Source organism: Merops nubicus, unplaced genomic scaffold (assembly GCF_000691845.1).
Source record: "Merops nubicus isolate BGI_N331 unplaced genomic scaffold, ASM69184v1 scaffold14630, whole genome shotgun sequence".
In the NCBI taxonomy this organism is placed as follows: Eukaryota; Metazoa; Chordata; class Aves; order Coraciiformes; family Meropidae; genus Merops; species Merops nubicus.
In genome coordinates, this window is record NW_008582287.1 from 608 (window position 1) to 18,366 (window position 17,759).

General features: G+C 37.8%; 1 protein-coding gene across 1 annotated transcript in view; it reads left to right on the forward strand.

Annotated features, from left to right (window-relative positions):
• Positions 1 to 209: 209 nt before the first annotated feature.
• Positions 210 to 17,759, forward strand: part of KIAA0196 (KIAA0196 ortholog) — a 26,453-nt gene continuing 8,903 nt past the window's right edge. The window contains exons 1-15 of the mRNA XM_008937303.1: positions 210 to 395; positions 2,138 to 2,283; positions 3,341 to 3,425; positions 3,691 to 3,791; positions 5,039 to 5,231; positions 7,153 to 7,305; positions 9,835 to 9,948; positions 11,032 to 11,203; positions 11,984 to 12,111; positions 12,956 to 13,085; positions 14,482 to 14,594; positions 15,209 to 15,375; positions 16,012 to 16,087; positions 16,793 to 16,903; positions 17,017 to 17,157. Of these exons, the coding sequence (XP_008935551.1) occupies positions 210 to 395; positions 2,138 to 2,283; positions 3,341 to 3,425; positions 3,691 to 3,791; positions 5,039 to 5,231; positions 7,153 to 7,305; positions 9,835 to 9,948; positions 11,032 to 11,203; positions 11,984 to 12,111; positions 12,956 to 13,085; positions 14,482 to 14,594; positions 15,209 to 15,375; positions 16,012 to 16,087; positions 16,793 to 16,903; positions 17,017 to 17,157 (2,016 nt within the window). The remainder of the gene's footprint in view (positions 396 to 2,137; positions 2,284 to 3,340; positions 3,426 to 3,690; positions 3,792 to 5,038; positions 5,232 to 7,152; positions 7,306 to 9,834; positions 9,949 to 11,031; positions 11,204 to 11,983; positions 12,112 to 12,955; positions 13,086 to 14,481; positions 14,595 to 15,208; positions 15,376 to 16,011; positions 16,088 to 16,792; positions 16,904 to 17,016; positions 17,158 to 17,759) is intronic.

Here is a 17,759-nt window from a genome sequence, read left to right on the forward strand (position 1 = left end):
AAAGATTTAAGATTATGCTTAAAAATACACATATATTAAACTATCAAAAATATGAGTACCAACCATTCTGAATGTGTGTGGGGTTTTTTTACAGGTAATTAATGGCACAGCTGGTTTTCCCATCAGATTCTCTTCTTCAGATAACCTAAAGAGTAATGATCAGAATCTGACTGCAGAGCTTCTGTTTCTTTGTCACGCCCAGCTCCACAATGGTTGATTTCCTAGCTGAGAACAATCTCTGCGGTCAGGCAATTCTTCGGATTGTCTCCTGTGGAAATGCCATCATTGCAGAACTTCTGAGACTTTCTGAATTTATTCCTGGCGTTTTCAGGCTAAAGGACAAAGCTGATCAACAGAAGTATGGGGATATCATATTTGATTTCAGTTACTTTAAGGTAAGTGTTTTTATTGTGAACTTTTCTTTAAAGCATTACTGTCTTGCATGAGGGTCCTTCAGGCTATGAAACAGCCGTTCCTGACTATTGTGTTTATCACTAGCACTCTGAAGAACTGACTGCCGTGACTTTTTACTGGCTTGGTTTTTACCAAAAATTCACCAAACTGAAATAGCAGTTGGGATACATTTGTTGCCAATGTTCCGCTTCTGGGTTGTCTTGTATTTTATATACTTCTGGACCCGACTGGATGTGTTCTGTGCGACCTGCCCTGCATTAGATGGTCCTGCTCTGGCAGGGGGGTTGGACTCGATGATCTCCAGAGGTCCCTTCCAACCCCTAACATTCTATGATTCTGTAATACTTAATATTTCTTACAGGAACATTAAATTATACTTTCTCCAGCAAGCTCTGAGCCTGTGTAGTTGGTTGTTTTCCGTCAAAGCAGTACTGTGGGCAGTATGCCCATCTTCCTTTGGTTATCTGTAGCTTATTCTGTGCAGCCATGAAGACTACTTTCTGCTTTCCTGTTTGACAGTGCTGTGATTGTTCCTTCACTGGACTTGTCACATGTGCTGAATAAACAAATCAAAAGAGTAGCATCCACAAGAAACCCTTATTTCCTTTACAGAATTAAGCTTCTTGAAGTACCTATTTCCCTCTGTTTTCTCCAGTATGATTAAGAAGGAACTACAGAGACTATCTAATCTGACTTTATCTGGATTGTACAATACAAGAAGTATTAATAGTAAAGCAGGGAGGGTGTGTTTTTTTTTCTTTTTAGTAAGAGTTGTAAATTTCAAGCACTAACTGTGAGCCTTGGATACTGAAAAACCTGAGCACAATTTCCTAGTTACCTTTAGCTATAAGTGCTTATTAGAAGTCTTTTTTTGTACAAATCTTGAAAATTTAAAAGTAAATAGGTATAAATGGTGAGAAATACAATTATCCTTGAAATCATAAGAGTTTTGACCATTAAGGAAACAAGTGCTGCTGCTTTTCAGAGTAATCGCCCCAAATTCCATAAAAGACATACTTTAAAATCTGAGATCAGTGAATTTACACATCTTCTCACTGTGAATGCACCATTTCTGTATTCACGAGTCTTAGAATTACGTAATGAGAGGATATTTGAGACTTCGCAAATTCAGACTGTTCACTTTGTGCATTTGAATTTCATAGGCAGTTAGGGGCTTGCTCTTATCCTTTGTTTTATGTAGATATTTTGCACACAAAGAGAGAAGTAGAAGAGTGCTTGAGAACCACAAAAATTATTCAGCTGTGTATTAAACTTGATATTTTATTTTAACTCTATTATAAGCTTTTTTTATGGAGTTCATGTGGACTAAATTCTTTTAAGCCACAATCTCACGTTGTCATTAATGATCTGTGGAATGACATTAACGGTATTTTTACTTAAATGTTAGTAATATTTTCAATTTAACATTGATAATATTTTCATTTAAATGGTAAGACCTAATAGTGGTTATGAGGAATGTTGACTGGTGAAGGGTTAGAAAAGTTTGTACCATTGCTTTAAGGAAGTCGGGCTCTTCATCCCAAGTCTTTTTCCTGCACTGCTGTTTATGACATTGTTTCTGCTCTTGTTTGGAGGACTGGCACTGAGCTGGATCCAGAGCCTGTGTTGTGCACACAGCGGTGGCTGTATGTGTCCCACTGAAAGGAAGTAAAATAGAGGTCAAAGTCAAATGTTGTCTCTAAAGAGTCATTTCTTTTCTTAGGGACCTGAGACATGTGAAGGCAAACTGGAGGCCAAACCTGAGTTACTGGATTTAGATGAAGAATTTCGTGAAAACAACATTGAAATTTTGACGAGGTTTTATCTAGCTTTTCAGAGTGTACATAAATACATTGTAGATTTAAACAGGTATGGTATCTTAAACAAATGTGGATTTTCTTCAGGATTAGATTACTGTTAGTCTTAATAATGAGAAGCTTTTCCCTTAGAGATCTAATCCACACGCTGTTGAAGCATATTTGTGTGCACCTGGAAACGTGGCTGCTGGAGTGAGCGCTGTGTTCCACTCCTGCTGCTGCAAACCAGCTGAATACACAACTTGAAAACTTTCAACCTCTCTACCTTATTTCCTCAGTTGTAAGCTAGAGCTAGTTTTTCTTCTTTATCTTGAAGAATTTTTTAATCAAAGGAGTCTTCATATTATTACACCAAGTGTTTTGTGGTCTTACAAACACACTACTAGGTGTTTTGTTTTTTTTTTTTTAACTTTAATTGGCATTATTTTCCTGAGATTAATTACATAGTGGAGTTGCCAGATTCTCAGGTTTGCTACTCTTATTTGTAAAAAACGCTATGAAAGGTTCATGAAGTACTCTAAGGAATAGTTCCAGAAAGTCTTAAGCATAAGAATTGTTTTTGTTACTGAACTTGTATGAAAAGAATAATTAAAAGGTTAAATGTTTATCATTACTTATTAATAAGTAGCATTACTGGAAAACGCTTTAATATGAAGAAATCTTCTGTTAATCAAGATTAACATGCTCTCTTTCTAGCTTTACCTCCCAAATGGCAGTTGAGATAAATTTATTATATTCCCAGGAAATATTTTTGAGGTAACTTGAAAATGAGTTTCTTCTCACTCCTCTTTTCTTAGGCTGTTTTCCATCCATAAGAAGGTTACAAAGGTGTTAGCTCTAAGTTACTGAGTGTCCTCTGGTGTCTTTCACATCCACTGTGAGACCATGGCAGGAGGCTTTTGCCAGCTGGTTGGCTCTAGCTCTGAGTTCCAGCCTCTCATTTCATAGTAGAGCATCTCTTCTTTATCTGAAAAATGGCATGCTGCCTGTAGTAGGGAAATGTTCTCGTGTGTCTGTTGGCTTTCAGAGAAAATCAGCTAGTTGAGTTCTGAGAACATACGATTGAGAGCAAAAATAGTCAATGACCAATTCTTTGTAATGATCCCTAGATACTTAGATGACCTCAATGAAGGAATTTACATTCAGCAAACTTTAGAAACAGTCCTCCTTAATGAAGATGGAAAACAGCTTCTGGTAAGTATTGAATGGTTCTGTAATAGTAGAAACTGAACCAACTAGGTTAGTGTCAAACTAGGCAAATACTAAAATTTACTGAGTGCATGAAAATGCATGTTCTTAGGAGGATAAAGATGAAAAATGTTCAGCCCTCCATTTTTGATCTTCTATTGACTAGGTAGTTGACAATGGCTTTGTTTACCAGTGCATGTTTATCTTTCCACCTTACTACAAAGTTGTATTATTGGGATTTCTTCCCTTCATTCTTCCTTTTTCTAAACAGTGTGAAGCACTCTACTTATATGGAGTCATGCTACTGGTCATTGACCAGAAGATCGAAGGAGAAGTCAGAGAAAGAATGTTGGTTTCCTACTATAGATACAGGTAAGGTATATTTGTTTTCAGAAGCACTTGAGGCTAAAAGGATGTAACATGCAGTGTATTCAGGTTATTGAATTAAGGTAAATGGGGAAAATGGGACCTTAAGCTTAAAAGGAGGCAGAGTTTAGTGAAAAGAAGAGGTAGGGATTGCTAATGTTATGTCCTTTACATAGCTAATTACAATGTGAATACCACACCTCTCACAAACCCACTGTGCTGTTAACAAAGGTTCCAGATCTCACAACATGGGTTTGGAGCTCTGGATGATCCTAAAAGAAGGCAGGAGCACTGAGGTAAAGAAATGCTGAATTCCTGTCTTCGTAAGTAAAGTTAGGAGTGACCAGATGAGTAACCAATCATTGGCTCACCTGTAATTTCTTCTTTGTACCTATTTTGTATATGAGCCTTGGCTCCTGTCTCAGAGGTGTGCTAATTTTGTGAATTACTGCCTGGTGGCCCTTTTCTGCACAGAGCTGGAATAAAAACAAGTATCTCAACTCTGCGTGGGGATTGGATTTTGCACAGCAAAAGCACCCAGTTCTGGCACAACACACTGACAAATAAACCTTCAGCCAAAGCTTTAACACTACAAGTGTCAGCTGTGAAAGTGTCACGGATTCCCAAATGTGCAAGCAAATCTTGGTGAAAAGTCCTGAGTATCTAGGTGACAAACGTATGGCAAATCAGACTTCTTGTTGTTCCAGTGCTTCATTAGTCAAATCAATGAGTTTTCCAGGGCAGGTTGACAGCATCACTGTGTGACAGCTAGGGCCTGAAGAGGTACCAGTGCAAGTCCTTTCACACATGAAAACGAGGGTAGCCTGTTCCTACACTTCTTTGGCTACATTTATGCCTCTTGGTATATAACGTGAGAGGATTCCATAACTTTGGGATGCAGAAGTAGATCAACAAGGGGAATTTAGAAATGAGGAGAAAACAAAGAAGAAGAAAATCCCAGAACAGAACTCCTCCTCTGAATATAAAGCTGCCTGTTTCTGTTCCTGAGTAAAGTTCATTTAACTGTTTATGCGTTGTGTGCTTCTCTGGGTTTCCAATATGGACGTTTATTAGTGTCCTCCTTTAGTATGCTGAACTTTATATTCAAGGAGTAAACAACCAAAACTTTCCCAGACCTTAGTATCTGATCATTTCTTGGAGGAAAGGCATGGTTACTAGGGGAAGGGGACGAGGAAATGGTTTGGTCATACAGCTCAATGTTTTGGTTTTTTTTTTCTTTTTTGGTAAAACAGTGCAGCTCGATCCTCTGCTGATTCCAATTTAGATGATATCTGTAAGTTGCTTCGAAGCACTGGATACTCAAGCCAGCCTGGAGCTAAGAGACCTCCAAACTACCCTGAGAGTTACTTCAGCAGGGTGCCCATAAGTGAAACATTCATTAGCATGGTTATTGGGCGTTTACGGTCAGATGACATTTATAACCAGGTAAGTTACTGTGAGACAAAAGGGAGATCTAAAAGCAAATACAAAATGGTTTCTCAAGTTAGTTACTCAACTACAAAGCACAGAAAAAAAAATAATTGCAGAATTGTGGATGTTGGAAGAGACCACCTGAGATCACCAAGTCCACCCCCCTGGCCCAAGCAGAGTCAGCTACAGCAAATTGCTCAGGACTGCGTCCAGATGAGTTTTCAGTATCTCCAGAGGTGCAGACTGCAGAACTTCCCTGGGCAACCCGCTCCAGTGTTTAGCCAGTCAGTAAAAAAGCCTTTTTATTTAGTGTCTTTAAATCAGACATGATTGCCCACTCTTAACAACTCTGATTCCTTCAGAGATTCCCCTTCCTTTAGTTACTGCAAAGAGATTCATCAGCTCTTAGAAGACAATGTGTTTAAAAAAACTCCACTAATAACAGTTCTTAACTATGGCAACGGTATTAATAAAAAAAAAAAATGGAAGGAAAGTATGAGTCATGGCCACTATGTTTACAGGCTCTTCTAGTATGACTGCTTTGAGAGATGTTTAATAAAGCATTTGCTTTTGAGCAGATTTCAGTCTTTGGCATGGACAAGTAATCTTATTTCTGTAATTATTGGCACACTTTAAGTGAATCCTGGAAAAATGAAGCTGTTTATACATGCCAGAAAAGCAGCATTTAAAGATTAGTGAATGATTGTAGGAAATAAAGGCTTAAATCTTCAGGCCAGAATAATAATTTAAAAGTAGGGACCTTATAAAAAAATGCTATTGACAGACATATTAACCTTCAAAGGGGAAAAAGATGACTTTTCAGGTACAGTACTGCATGATTTATTTTTTTTTAATATGCAGAGTTCTAGATACAAAAAAAAAAAGAACTTGGCAAGTTGTGAAGAGAGCCCATTTTGTGATATACGCTATGTCTCTAACAGGAGACTTTGAAGTGTTTGTGAGACTATGCTCTTGTAAAGTAGTTAACCTAGAAATTTTACTTAAATCAGCTGATATTTTTGTATTAAAATTACTTTTCCTCTTTTTCATATAATATTGCTGATTTATTGCCTTTGCATTGAACTCATGTTACAAATTGTGATTTTTATTTTGTAGTGCTTATAGTTGGTAATGCAAAACATTAATGTGTTTATACAAAGTGTGATTATAACTTAGGTACTGTTATCCAAATAAAATAAGTAGGATAGAAATCTTCAGCTCAACCCAAACTGAATACAGCCTGTTTTACTAAATTCTGTTATGTCTGAGGTGTTATATCTCCTTTGATACTTGCAGCTTAATCTTGACAGCAGGGGGCAGAAGCCTCCTGATTTTTCTAACTAGTCTGAACACACAACATAATAAAATAACCAAACAAAACTAAAGAATAGTATATTATGAAATAAAAGCAGAGGACTGGTTTCCTAATGACAAACTGTTATGTCTTATTCAGTATGATTTTGATGACAACTTTTTTTGTTAGCATGAAGGCCTTTTAATACACTATCCTATGTACTTTTTAAATTAAAATTCAGTTGATTATTTGAATCTTTGGATCTTGCTGGCACATAACATTGGTGTATAATTAAATTATCTTTAGTTAAATGGATACTTGTTTCTATCTGAGGTGGACTAACCATAGCCAGTTGTTACAAAATACATATTTCTAACTCTGCTGCTTTCAGGTTCTCTTAATCTCATTGGTTCATCCCTCCTTTGACTTATTTACAGCATTCTAATATCTTACTATATCAACTGTTATATTCTGTAAAACATACCTGGTAAATATGCTGCATGTGTAAGCATGTCCAGCTTACCCACATATCCTCCTTGCCTCTTAGTGCCTATCTACTGTATTCTTTACTGTGCCCCATCACGTTTGGAGCTGGTTGCTGGTGCATTATGTCACGTGTTTTGTTTTGTTCCCTTTCCCCAGGTTTCAGCATATCCATTACCAGAACACCGCAGCACTGCCCTGGCTACTCAGGCTGCTATGCTCTATGTGATACTGTATTTTGACCCTTCTATTCTTCACACTCAGCAAGCAAAAATGAGAGAGATAGTGGATAAATACTTTCCAGATAATTGGGTAAAAAAAAAATAATTCTATTTTAAAACTGTTCCCTGGATTTAATGTTTAGGAACAATTTACCTTCTTTTTACAGAGTGCATTATAGAAAATAATGTCCTAAAACTAGAATAGGTTCTTCTCTGAGGAAATTTTACTTAATTTAGAAAGAAGTGGCCTGAGTCAAACCTTCTGGAGAAGTGTGAAAAGCTATCCTTTGAAAATACCAGTTATTTTCTTAAATGCTTAAATCAACTAATCTGGTACCATTGTTGTAAAGTGAATCCTAGAAAAACATAGTCTGGAAGGTAATACGGGCATCTTCTAGTCCAGCCTTTTCCTCAGAGCAGGGCTAGCTGCAGGGTTAAGTAAGATTGCCTGGGCCTTGTCCAGTTGTTTTGCAAATATCTAAAATGAAGATCTACCAGCCTCTGTGGGCAGCTGTGGTTATGCTTAATTACTCCTGTGGTGAAGAATTTCTTCCTCCTGTTCAGCTGGAATTTCCCTTGTAGCTTGTTGACTGTTGCCTCTTGTTTTTTCACTGTGCACCTCTGAGGTGGGCCTGCCTCTCTTATTCATAACTTTCCTTTAGGCAGTGGAAGACCACAGGCAGATCCCCTTGGTCACCTTTCTTCCAGCTTAAGCAAGCCCAGCTCCCATAGCAGCTGTTTACATAGTGGGTCCCCACTAGTGTCTTAGTGGCATTTTGGTTGATTCATTCCACTTTGTCCATGCCTGTCTCATACTGAGGAGGCTAAATCTGGACAAGTTACTTTAAAAGGTACCTCAGGAGGGCTAACTAGATGGAAGTAACCACTTCTCTCAATCTGCTGGGTACAGCCTGGCTGACATTGCCTAGTCTATGATTACTCTTTGTTGTTGTAAGGCTGCATGTCTGATTCATGTTCAGCTTGTCTACCAGGATGCTGAGGTCCTTTTCTGCAGAGCTGTTCCTTAGGCAGTCCGTTCCCTAGATGGTGCTGTTGCAAGGGTTTGGTTTTGTCCCAGATACAGAACTTTGCCATTACTGAACTTCATGTGGTTTCTGCTGGTGAATTCTACCAGCTTGTGTAGGACTCTCTGAATGACAGTCTTGCTCTTCAACAAATCCCCCCACACTGATGTTATTTGAAAACTTGTTTAAGGATTCAATCCTTGCCATTGTCCAAATCACTTTCTGCAATTCTATAGACCTTTTCAGATGCAGTGAACAAAATGGAAGTACTGCTTGTCTCAGTAGTGAGATTTAGGATGACTGTCCAGAAGCCCTAGTCTGAAAAAAATGCTACTGAAATAGGCTGGCGTGTAGCAATAGAGTCACCAGGTAGTCTCTATTAAAGGGAATCAGACTTAAAAAAGAAATTATATATTAATCTGTGTCTCTCTCTTGGTTTCAAATTGTGTTCTTCTGTGCTATAAGTGGAACAGTGAAGAAAGGAAGGAAGAAACTGTAATAGCTGACTATTTTAAGAGACTTTAGAACCCATCCATTTCTGAACACCTGCAGGCTTATTTTAGAAATGAGAGCTTGACATTGTGAATTTTTTATTATGCCAACATTTTTATTCATTTGACTTAATGGTACAAGCTTATTTTAAGACAAGCCCTATCGTCGTGTGGTCAGGTGTGGATGAGTTAGTTGCATGTCACAGCACACTTCGCTCTTCAGCTGGTTTCAAATGATTGTTAGCAGTGGAAGTGTAGCCTTTTGAGGAACTGTCATCAACAGGAAATAATGAGCCTCACTTCAACAATATGAGAGGGATCCTCATACCAGCACAGCAGCATCCTGTTTGCCGTTGCTGGCTTCCTTTAGACACTGTCAGAAGAGCTCAAAGGCTGACAGTGTCCTCCTAGAAGAATTTTGTTCCATTATTCCTCTAGGAGGAATTTTGGAACAACAGTGAGACAAAGCTCATAATGCCATGGCTCCATGCATCCTTCATCCCCTAGTAGCTCAAGGCTTTAATTTTTAATCTAGTGTCTTGTGAACACTTGTAAGTCAATCACAGTTCTGTATTTTTTAACCTTGGGCTGTGGATCTGAAATCAGTTCCTCTTTGCTCCTTAAAAATCACACTGTGGAATCATCATTTCCTTCTGTTAGTGTTCACTGTAGAAGTTGGATTACATTTCCATTTGGTCCTTTGGAATTCTCAGAGCAGGATTCATTCAGATAATTTTCCCTTCCCTATCATAGTAATTTCCTCTGTTGTTTTCAGCCTCCTGCATAGCATCATAGTAATGAAAAAAGAATTTGTAAGTTCATGGGGAAAATAGAGGCCAAGGATCATACATAGTGACTGAAAGAGCTGGCAGGTTGTTTACACAGCTAAGCTTCTAATTAACTGTGTGCCTTTAATTTCAAAGTGTTTTTACTCTTTGATTTCCAAAGGTGGTGGAGCAAAATGTACCGAGATCAAAAAAGTTCAGTTATCTCACATTTATACCCACAACATATCACTTTCTACTCATATTGCTAAATGAAAAGTATGTCTTTCACTTAATGAAAATATAAATACAACTTCTTATTTTCTGCTTCAAATTGTAGGTTATTAGCATTTACATGGGAATCACTGTAAATCTTGCAGAAGCATGGGAGCCCTACAAAGCTGCTAAAACTGCCCTCAACTACACACTGGATCTTTCAAATGTCAAAGAGCAGGTACATAATCCAGAGCTAAGCAAGCTACGTGGACATCTCAAGTATATTATCTGACATCAGTAATGTATGGGTCTCTTTTCTGTGCATGCAGCTATTTGCTTTGCATGCAAGTACAATACTTGGACTACATAACTTTGTACATAGCTTTGAGTTAAAGATACTTCCAAGCTTCAAAATCTATCTTCACATCACTGCTTGTTTCACTTCCTCTTGCAGTGTTTGTTTCCCTGACAGGTTTCAGGGTTTTGGCTTGACTGATGCTCACACTCGTCATCATGTTGTTCAGTATTGGAATGTCATTCCTTGACTGTGGTGTTTGGTCTTTTATGGGTAACAGTTTTAGAAGTCAGACATTTATTCTGTCAGAGGCTGGCACTCAGTCCATTTTAAGTGGGGCCTTCAAAATTAAATAAACAATAATCTGGAAAAAGCATCTACAAAAAAGAGTGCTACCAGAATGTTGTATAATGCAGTGCTTTTTATGTTAAATATTTTTTCCATGCCTAAAAAGCAGTAAGATTGGGTTCATTGATTGTGTGACCAGTCAACAGATAGGTTGACTGATGATAGCTAAATGCCTCCTTAGAGTCTGACCCCAATGCTCCAGAAAACACACAGAAGTGTCTAATTGGGGAAACCTTACTATATATTGTCTAGTAAACTCAGGGAATATGAGCAGGCATTCTTCCCTTAGTCTTTAGGGAAGGAGTTTGCTAAATAGAACTGGCATTTAATTCATAACAACTATTTCCATTCTGAAGTAGAGTTTTGTGTGAGTTCTTTCGCATTGGGCAATAAAATATTACAACCATTTTTTAGGAATGGTTTCTGAAGAGTACGTAAGTGAATATAGGAAGTTTACAACTGTGTTTTTGAAACATTATACTTCCTGTGTAGGCTTTTGACTTCAAAATGTAGCTTGCATCCTTCGTCGGGCAGTTGCAGTGTATGATATTGCCTACTAGTAATGATAATTTTTATAGAGCTTTTTTGATCTGTGCCCTGTAAGTTCTTGGGAACATTGGCCATGATGTGTTCGGTGTGAGGCGGGGTGATACTGATGCAGGCTCTGTACGTTCTAAGGCGAGCAGATACGCCGCGGTCACGGAGCGAGTGCACGCTCAGGTGCAGCAGTTCCTCAAGGAGGGCTGCCTGAGGGACGAGCTGGTGCTGGACAATATCCCCAAGCTGCTCAACTGCCTGCGAGACTGCAACGTGGCCATCCGCTGGCTCATGCTCCACACCGCAGACACAGGTAGCGCCTCCTGCTGCACTCTGCTGCAGAGCTGTCAGCCTGGCTGTGCCATGCTTCGCGTTACCTCCCGTCCTGAGGGAGGTGCGGTGTGTGCTGCTGCTGCAGTCAGCAGAGTGTCATCTGCTGTTCTCAACATTTAGCAGTCTCCTAAAGTCTTCAGCTGAAACAGCACACGTGCATTTCCTGAATTCTTGTGAGCTAAGCACAGAAGTCATGATCCTGTTTAATACTCTGCAGAAAAAGCCTGGGAGCTTTTATCTTTTTCTGAATTATGACTTAAGGCATCATTTTGAAAGTTTTACTTAGCATCAAAAGGACAGCCATAGCCAACTTTTAATATCTCAGTAATTAACAGTTTAAAATCAAGGGGTTCATTTTGTTGAAGTTCAACCGCAGCTAATGAATAATGTCTCTGACTGGAATTTGGGTCTGCATATTTACCTGTCTAGACATTCAAGGTATGTGACTCCTGTTAGCCTCTGTGCATTTCCTATAATGGTTTCAGAAATGGTGGTCTCTGGGCATCTCAGTCAGGTATACTAAATTCACATTTAGTTTGCATAAGCCAGCAAAAGACTTTAAGAATGCTGAAGCACCACAGAAGCTTTCATTATTTCCTAATCTAAGGATGGGTTGTACAAGGATGGTAGACCCATGTAAATGGGGAACAAGCGGGGACTTGCATATCAGAGCAAAATAGTTTTGCTTTCAAGCTGTTAAAGAGTGTTTACAACGATTGAAAAGCTTGGCCAAATTTTTTAACAGTCTTTCTGTTTTCAGCTTGTGATCCAAATAACAAACGTCTCCGCCAGATAAAGGATCAAATTCTAACAGACTCAAGGTACAATCCCAGGATCCTTTTCCAGCTTCTTCTGGATACGGCTCAATTTGAATTCATTTTGAAAGAGGTAACCTGCTGCTGCCTTCCTCAGCATTTTCCCCTGAATGGCAGAACAGAGCTGAAGACTTTTTAGAGTAGCGGAACATTTACCATACAGTGCACTTAAATAAAGAACAGTTATTTTGATTTGTTAATTGTGAATTTTGTGTAGAAGATTACAAACTGTTGCTTGGAAATTACTTTTGCAGTCTTCTCAATAACTGACAATTTTTGTTCTCACCCAACATGCCTGTGTTTACTCAAAGTTTTGCATGAACAGGCATAATAAAATCTGTTGAGGAAGCTACATAAGTTTTTATCCTGCCATAATTCTCTTTTTCAGGCTTTCTTTTAAACAGAGCCAAAATCATATGTATGATGATAAGCTGCTAAGAAAACTCTTAGACCTATGTGTGAAGTTCTGCCATTTCTGAAAGGCTCCTATTAATACTCTGGTACTAACCTGGTAGAATAGAACAGAGTTTACTTAACTTCACATACATGATTTTATGAATTTGGTTTCTCTCCATAGGCTGAGTGACTGTGAGAAGTATAAGTTAACATTAGAGCAGGCTCTTCTAGAATTCCTAAGCTAAAAAAGTAACTTATTTTTTAAAAATGATATGAGGAAGATGTTATTGATTTTTTATTTTCTAGTCACTGCTGAAAATATCCAGTAAATTTGAATCACTGTATGTCTATCACAATGGCTGTAATTAATTTTTTTAATTTTCTATTTAATATCCTGACAAGATCTTGAAGTTATATAATAATCACTGTAGTTCCATCTGTTTCATCTGGAATTTTTTTAAATTTAATCTGTTGTTGCCTTCTTGCCAGTTTTGTAAACCAAATGCTTCCTTTTTCACTAGATGTTCAAGCAGATGCTGTCAGAAAAACAAACAAAATGGGAGAACTATAAAAAAGAGGGATCTGAAAGGATGACTGAGCTTGCTGATGTATTCTCAGGAGTTAAACCTCTTACTAGAGTGGAGAAAAATGGTAATTCTTGAAAACTAATCTGGAGAAAAAAGCAACTTTGATTTTTATTTCTAAACTGATACCAAAACAAAATACATGATGCTAATACTGATAATAAGAAAAAATTTCATGTCCCTCAGCTGCCCCACAGGTCTCTAATGTGCTGGCTTGTTTAGGTTTTCTACATATGTTCCATATGTAAGCCATATTTAGGTACCTAATATTTAGATGGCCATACTTCTAAAAATATTTTTTATCACTTTATTTAGGTATGCCAGGTAAGACTGTGAAATATCAGTTCACTTTTCCATATATAGTGGAGTTCATGTTATTGTGTTCTATGTACAATGGAGTGCAGAGATCATGCTCATCAAATATGGTGATGGTTTAACCTCTCCTCTCATTCTTTCCCTAGTTATAACCTGAATTTCTAATGTATTGGCATTTTTTCAAACCTTTCTTTGCTTCTCTTCTGTGCTGACCAATATCTTTCTTATTCTCAAAGTAATCCAGGGCCTTAAAGGCTTTGAATCTGTATGTCATGCCCAATGTCTTTCTGTAGTTTTTGAAACATCCACTTGAACGAGTGTAAGCCTAAGAATTGTAAATCACTCAGTCATTTGATCAGGAACGCTGCATGAAGTGTCAGCGTAAGGGCAACATTTGATCAGTCCAGAACAACCAATCTTAGAATACAGGCAACTTGCTCATTTGCTTCCAATTAAAAGTAGGACTACCTCACTGAAATACTTTCCTTTACCTTTTTCAGGTCAGCAAACTTGTGGCTAGAATCATAGAATCATTTAGGTTGGAAGGGACCTCCAAGATCATCAAGTCCAACCATTGAGCCATTAGGGCTCTAAAGTCCTCTGCTAAAACAGATCAGAATCTGTCAGGGTTGGAAGGGACCACAAGGATCACCCAGTTCCACCCCCTCTGCCATGAGCAGGGACACCTCCCACTAGACCAGGCTGCCCAGAGCCTCATCCAGCCTGGCCTTAAAGACCCCCAGGGATGGGGCCTCAACCACCACCCTGGGCAACCCATTCCAGGGTCTCACCACTCTCATGGTGAAGACATAGAAATTGCAACAGCCAAGGCAATTGATGTTGCAAAAACTGTTCATAAACCACAAATTCATTATTTAAAGGGCTTTATCAAGTTTTTATAGGTTTTATAATGCCCTGTTGTGTTGGTAGTTGGTTTTTTTAATGTTGTAAGTGAAAGTTATCGGAGTGTTTGCCTCTTTACAAATCTACATGTTGAAAGACTAAAAATATAAGAGTAAGATGAAGGCTGTTAAAATAATCTACATGTATAGCACTGAATTTTATTCTTTTTTTAATTTGACTAGTGAGTTCACTGTTGCTTACCATACATGCAAAGATTTGATTACATTTTTCTTGTTCTTTCATAGAAAATCTTCAGGCTTGGTTCAGAGAAATCTCCAAGCAAATAATGTCCCTAAACTACGATGATTCCACTGCAGCAGGCAGAAAAACTGTGCAGCTGATACAGGCACTAGAGGAGGTATGGCAAAGAAATTTTGATATTAATGACTTTGTCCTTTTGAAAAAGAGCATTTGATTCACATGCACTGACTGCTGATAGATGAATTACAAAACAGATCTGCATGTTAAGAACTGTTTAAGTTTGTAGATCTTTGCGATTTTATATATACAGTCAGCAGGACTTATAGATCTTGTGATTGTAAAATAAAGGACATATGAAAAATTATGCCACCTGCCACTGAGGATTAATAGGGTTTTTTTAAGAAATTAATTGAGTATCAAACATTATTTGGCAATATTACTCATCTTAAAATGAATTAATTTGAAGCTAGAGTGGGTAATTTGAAAGGCAAAATAAAAATATCCATATGATGGGTGCATTTCTTCAATTTCCAGAGTATAAAAGAATACTCAGTAGGGTGTTTCACAGTACATCTCCTTGAGTAACTTTGTGAAGTTTATTATTTAATGCACTTTAAAGTAGGCCAGGATTTGTTAAGTTTCTTACTATAATAATATCCCGAAGAAATGTATCAGTTTACTGATTCTATTTGTACTGTTGTCCTTAAAGATGGACAGAAAAAAAAGAGCTTGTTTTATGATGTTTGTTTGTTTTTTTTTGTTTAAATATAGGTCCAAGAATTTCACCAGCTGGAGACTAACCTGCAAGTTTGCCAGTTTCTGGCTGACACGCGGAAGTTTCTCCATCAAATGATCCGTACCATCAACATTAAAGAAGAGGTCTTGATCACCATGCAGATAGTTGGTGATCTTTCTTATGCTTGGCAGTTAATTGACAGGTATCTCAGCAGTGGCTTTATCTTCTAAGTCAGTCATTATTTGTGAAACTTCTGGGAAATAACATGCATAAATATTTTCATACTGTAAACCTTCCCATGTAAGAACAGTCTTGAAGCCTTGCTCTATGAGTTGTTGAGTATATTTAACCCTCATCAACTTGAATAAGAATTAAGTCATCCTTGTTATGTTGTTACCTGCAGGTTAAGTGATACTGTAACTTTTTACGATCTGTCCTATTCTAAATTTAACAATTTTTATAAACTTCTATCTCCAGCCTTTGGTCTAATTAAGTGTTCTCCAAAATGCTGGAGTTCCTGTTTCAACCAAACACAAAAAGAGAAAGACAAGTGTTAGAGAGCTCCTTTTCCACAGTGTGATTTTCCTGAGCTGCTACTTCATTACCTTGGCTGTCAGTGCTTTCTGATACCCTCTTCTTTTGCCCCACCTACCCCTTTATCTTACAGATTTCTTTTAGCCAATATCTCTTCAGACCAAAATCCTCCTTTAGTGAAGTTCTTTGTTGCTCTTCTGTGCCATTTCTAGACTACACTGCTGATGGTGACATGTGATTTAGGAATTGAAAATAAGAGTTTCAGGGAAAGAAGCTGATTTGTTTTATTTGTTTCCTACCCCAGCTTTACATCTATTATGCAGGAAAGCATAAGAGTCAGTCCATCTATGGTAACTAAACTCAGAGCCACTTTCCTAAAGGTAAGTAACTACAGTGAATGTACTTGAACATTGCAGGTCAAACAAAGCATTTGTTTAAGACCTTAAGGCTGTGATGTCACAAAAAAGTTTAAACTTCCTTTTACCAACATTTTCTATAGCCACATTTTTTAGACTGTATTAAATTAACCCAAGCTCAGTTTTAAAGAAAATAAAACGAAGTTAAGCATGATTTATTATTTTTTTGTGCAACAGTTAACATTGCTGCTGTTAGACAAGTAAGTCTCATCATCCAGCCTCTACTCATAACAGTTATTGCTGGAAACATCAGTGCATAAATGGGATCCTCTCTGTATGTATCAAAGCAGTCTGACAGAATTACAGAAGTTATGTTGGCTACGCCTTTTGTCACGATAAAGATCTGGCATCAGATGAAAATACTTTCTGTAGAAATAAGGATGGGAAGTAGCATAGGGGGGGAAGTATAAAATTACAGAGAAAAATGTCTCGTGTGGCTGATAAGACTTTTTAGAAATTAATAAGGGGAATGTAGCATTGTAGACTACTGGACTGTTTTTGTTTTTGTCTTTTTTTCTTTTCTGTTGACAAACCTAATGTTATAACACTGCTTTTTAGGAAGAGTCTAATGCTTTGAGTTGTAGGTCAAGAGCCTGAGCAGCAGTGATCAGGGATGTAATTTATATTACAAAAACACATGTGAAGTTAAAATTTTAACTTTGTTTCTAGCTTGCTTCTGCCCTTGACTTGCCACTTCTCCGCATCAATCAAGCAAACAGCCCTGATCTCCTCAGTGTGTCGCAGTATTACTCCGGCGAGCTGGTTTCCTATGTAAGGAAGGTAGGCATCTAAAGAGGTGTCATTGTCTTCTCTAAGTACTGGTTCTTAACTGAAAATTATTTTTTAAAATGAGAATATACTGACTGTCTGTGTTTCTTCTCATGTTTACAAAGGTTCTACAGATCATTCCAGAGAGCATGTTTACATCTCTTCTCAAAATTATAAAGCTTCAGACTCATGATATTATTGAAGTGCCCACTCGCCTTGATAAGGACAAGCTACGAGATTATGCTCAGCTTGGACCACGATACGAGGTGCAGTCAAAACAGGGAATTCTGAAAAAGCATACCTTATAGGTGGCCAACTTCAGCCTAAGTTTAAATAGGTGCAGCTCCATGGAGTTATTCTTTAACAGTGAAGCTAGATTTGTTGGCTAAGAATTGAAATTGACTCATGCAATCTTGAGTATACCTTAAGTTTTCTGAGGAGAGATGAGTAACATTTGATCTTCTAGTTGTAAAAGTTTAAACTTTTGATCTTGTAGAAAAGGAGGGAAAACCTAAAAATATTTATAAATGAGCATAAGGATTTTTTGATTTATTGGGAGGGAGAGGAACCTTAAAAACCTGAGTCTGAAATGAAGCCCTCCACATTTGGAATGCTTGTTCCAGGAGGAGAAGGTCAAAGACTGAATAAGCAAGCAGGGCTAAGACTTTTGCTGCCCTCAAATGTGAAGGCAGGATGGAGGTGCGTTGACTTTATCAGATAAAGCTGCTACTTCTCTTCAGCCTCTTGCCTGTGGGTTTTTTCCTGGACTGTTAGCAGTGAGAAGAGGGAACAAACATTAAAATTACATGGGTTTATTTTTAATAGAGGAAGATGAGGAGCAAAGATCTGAGTAAACCAGGAACTCTTT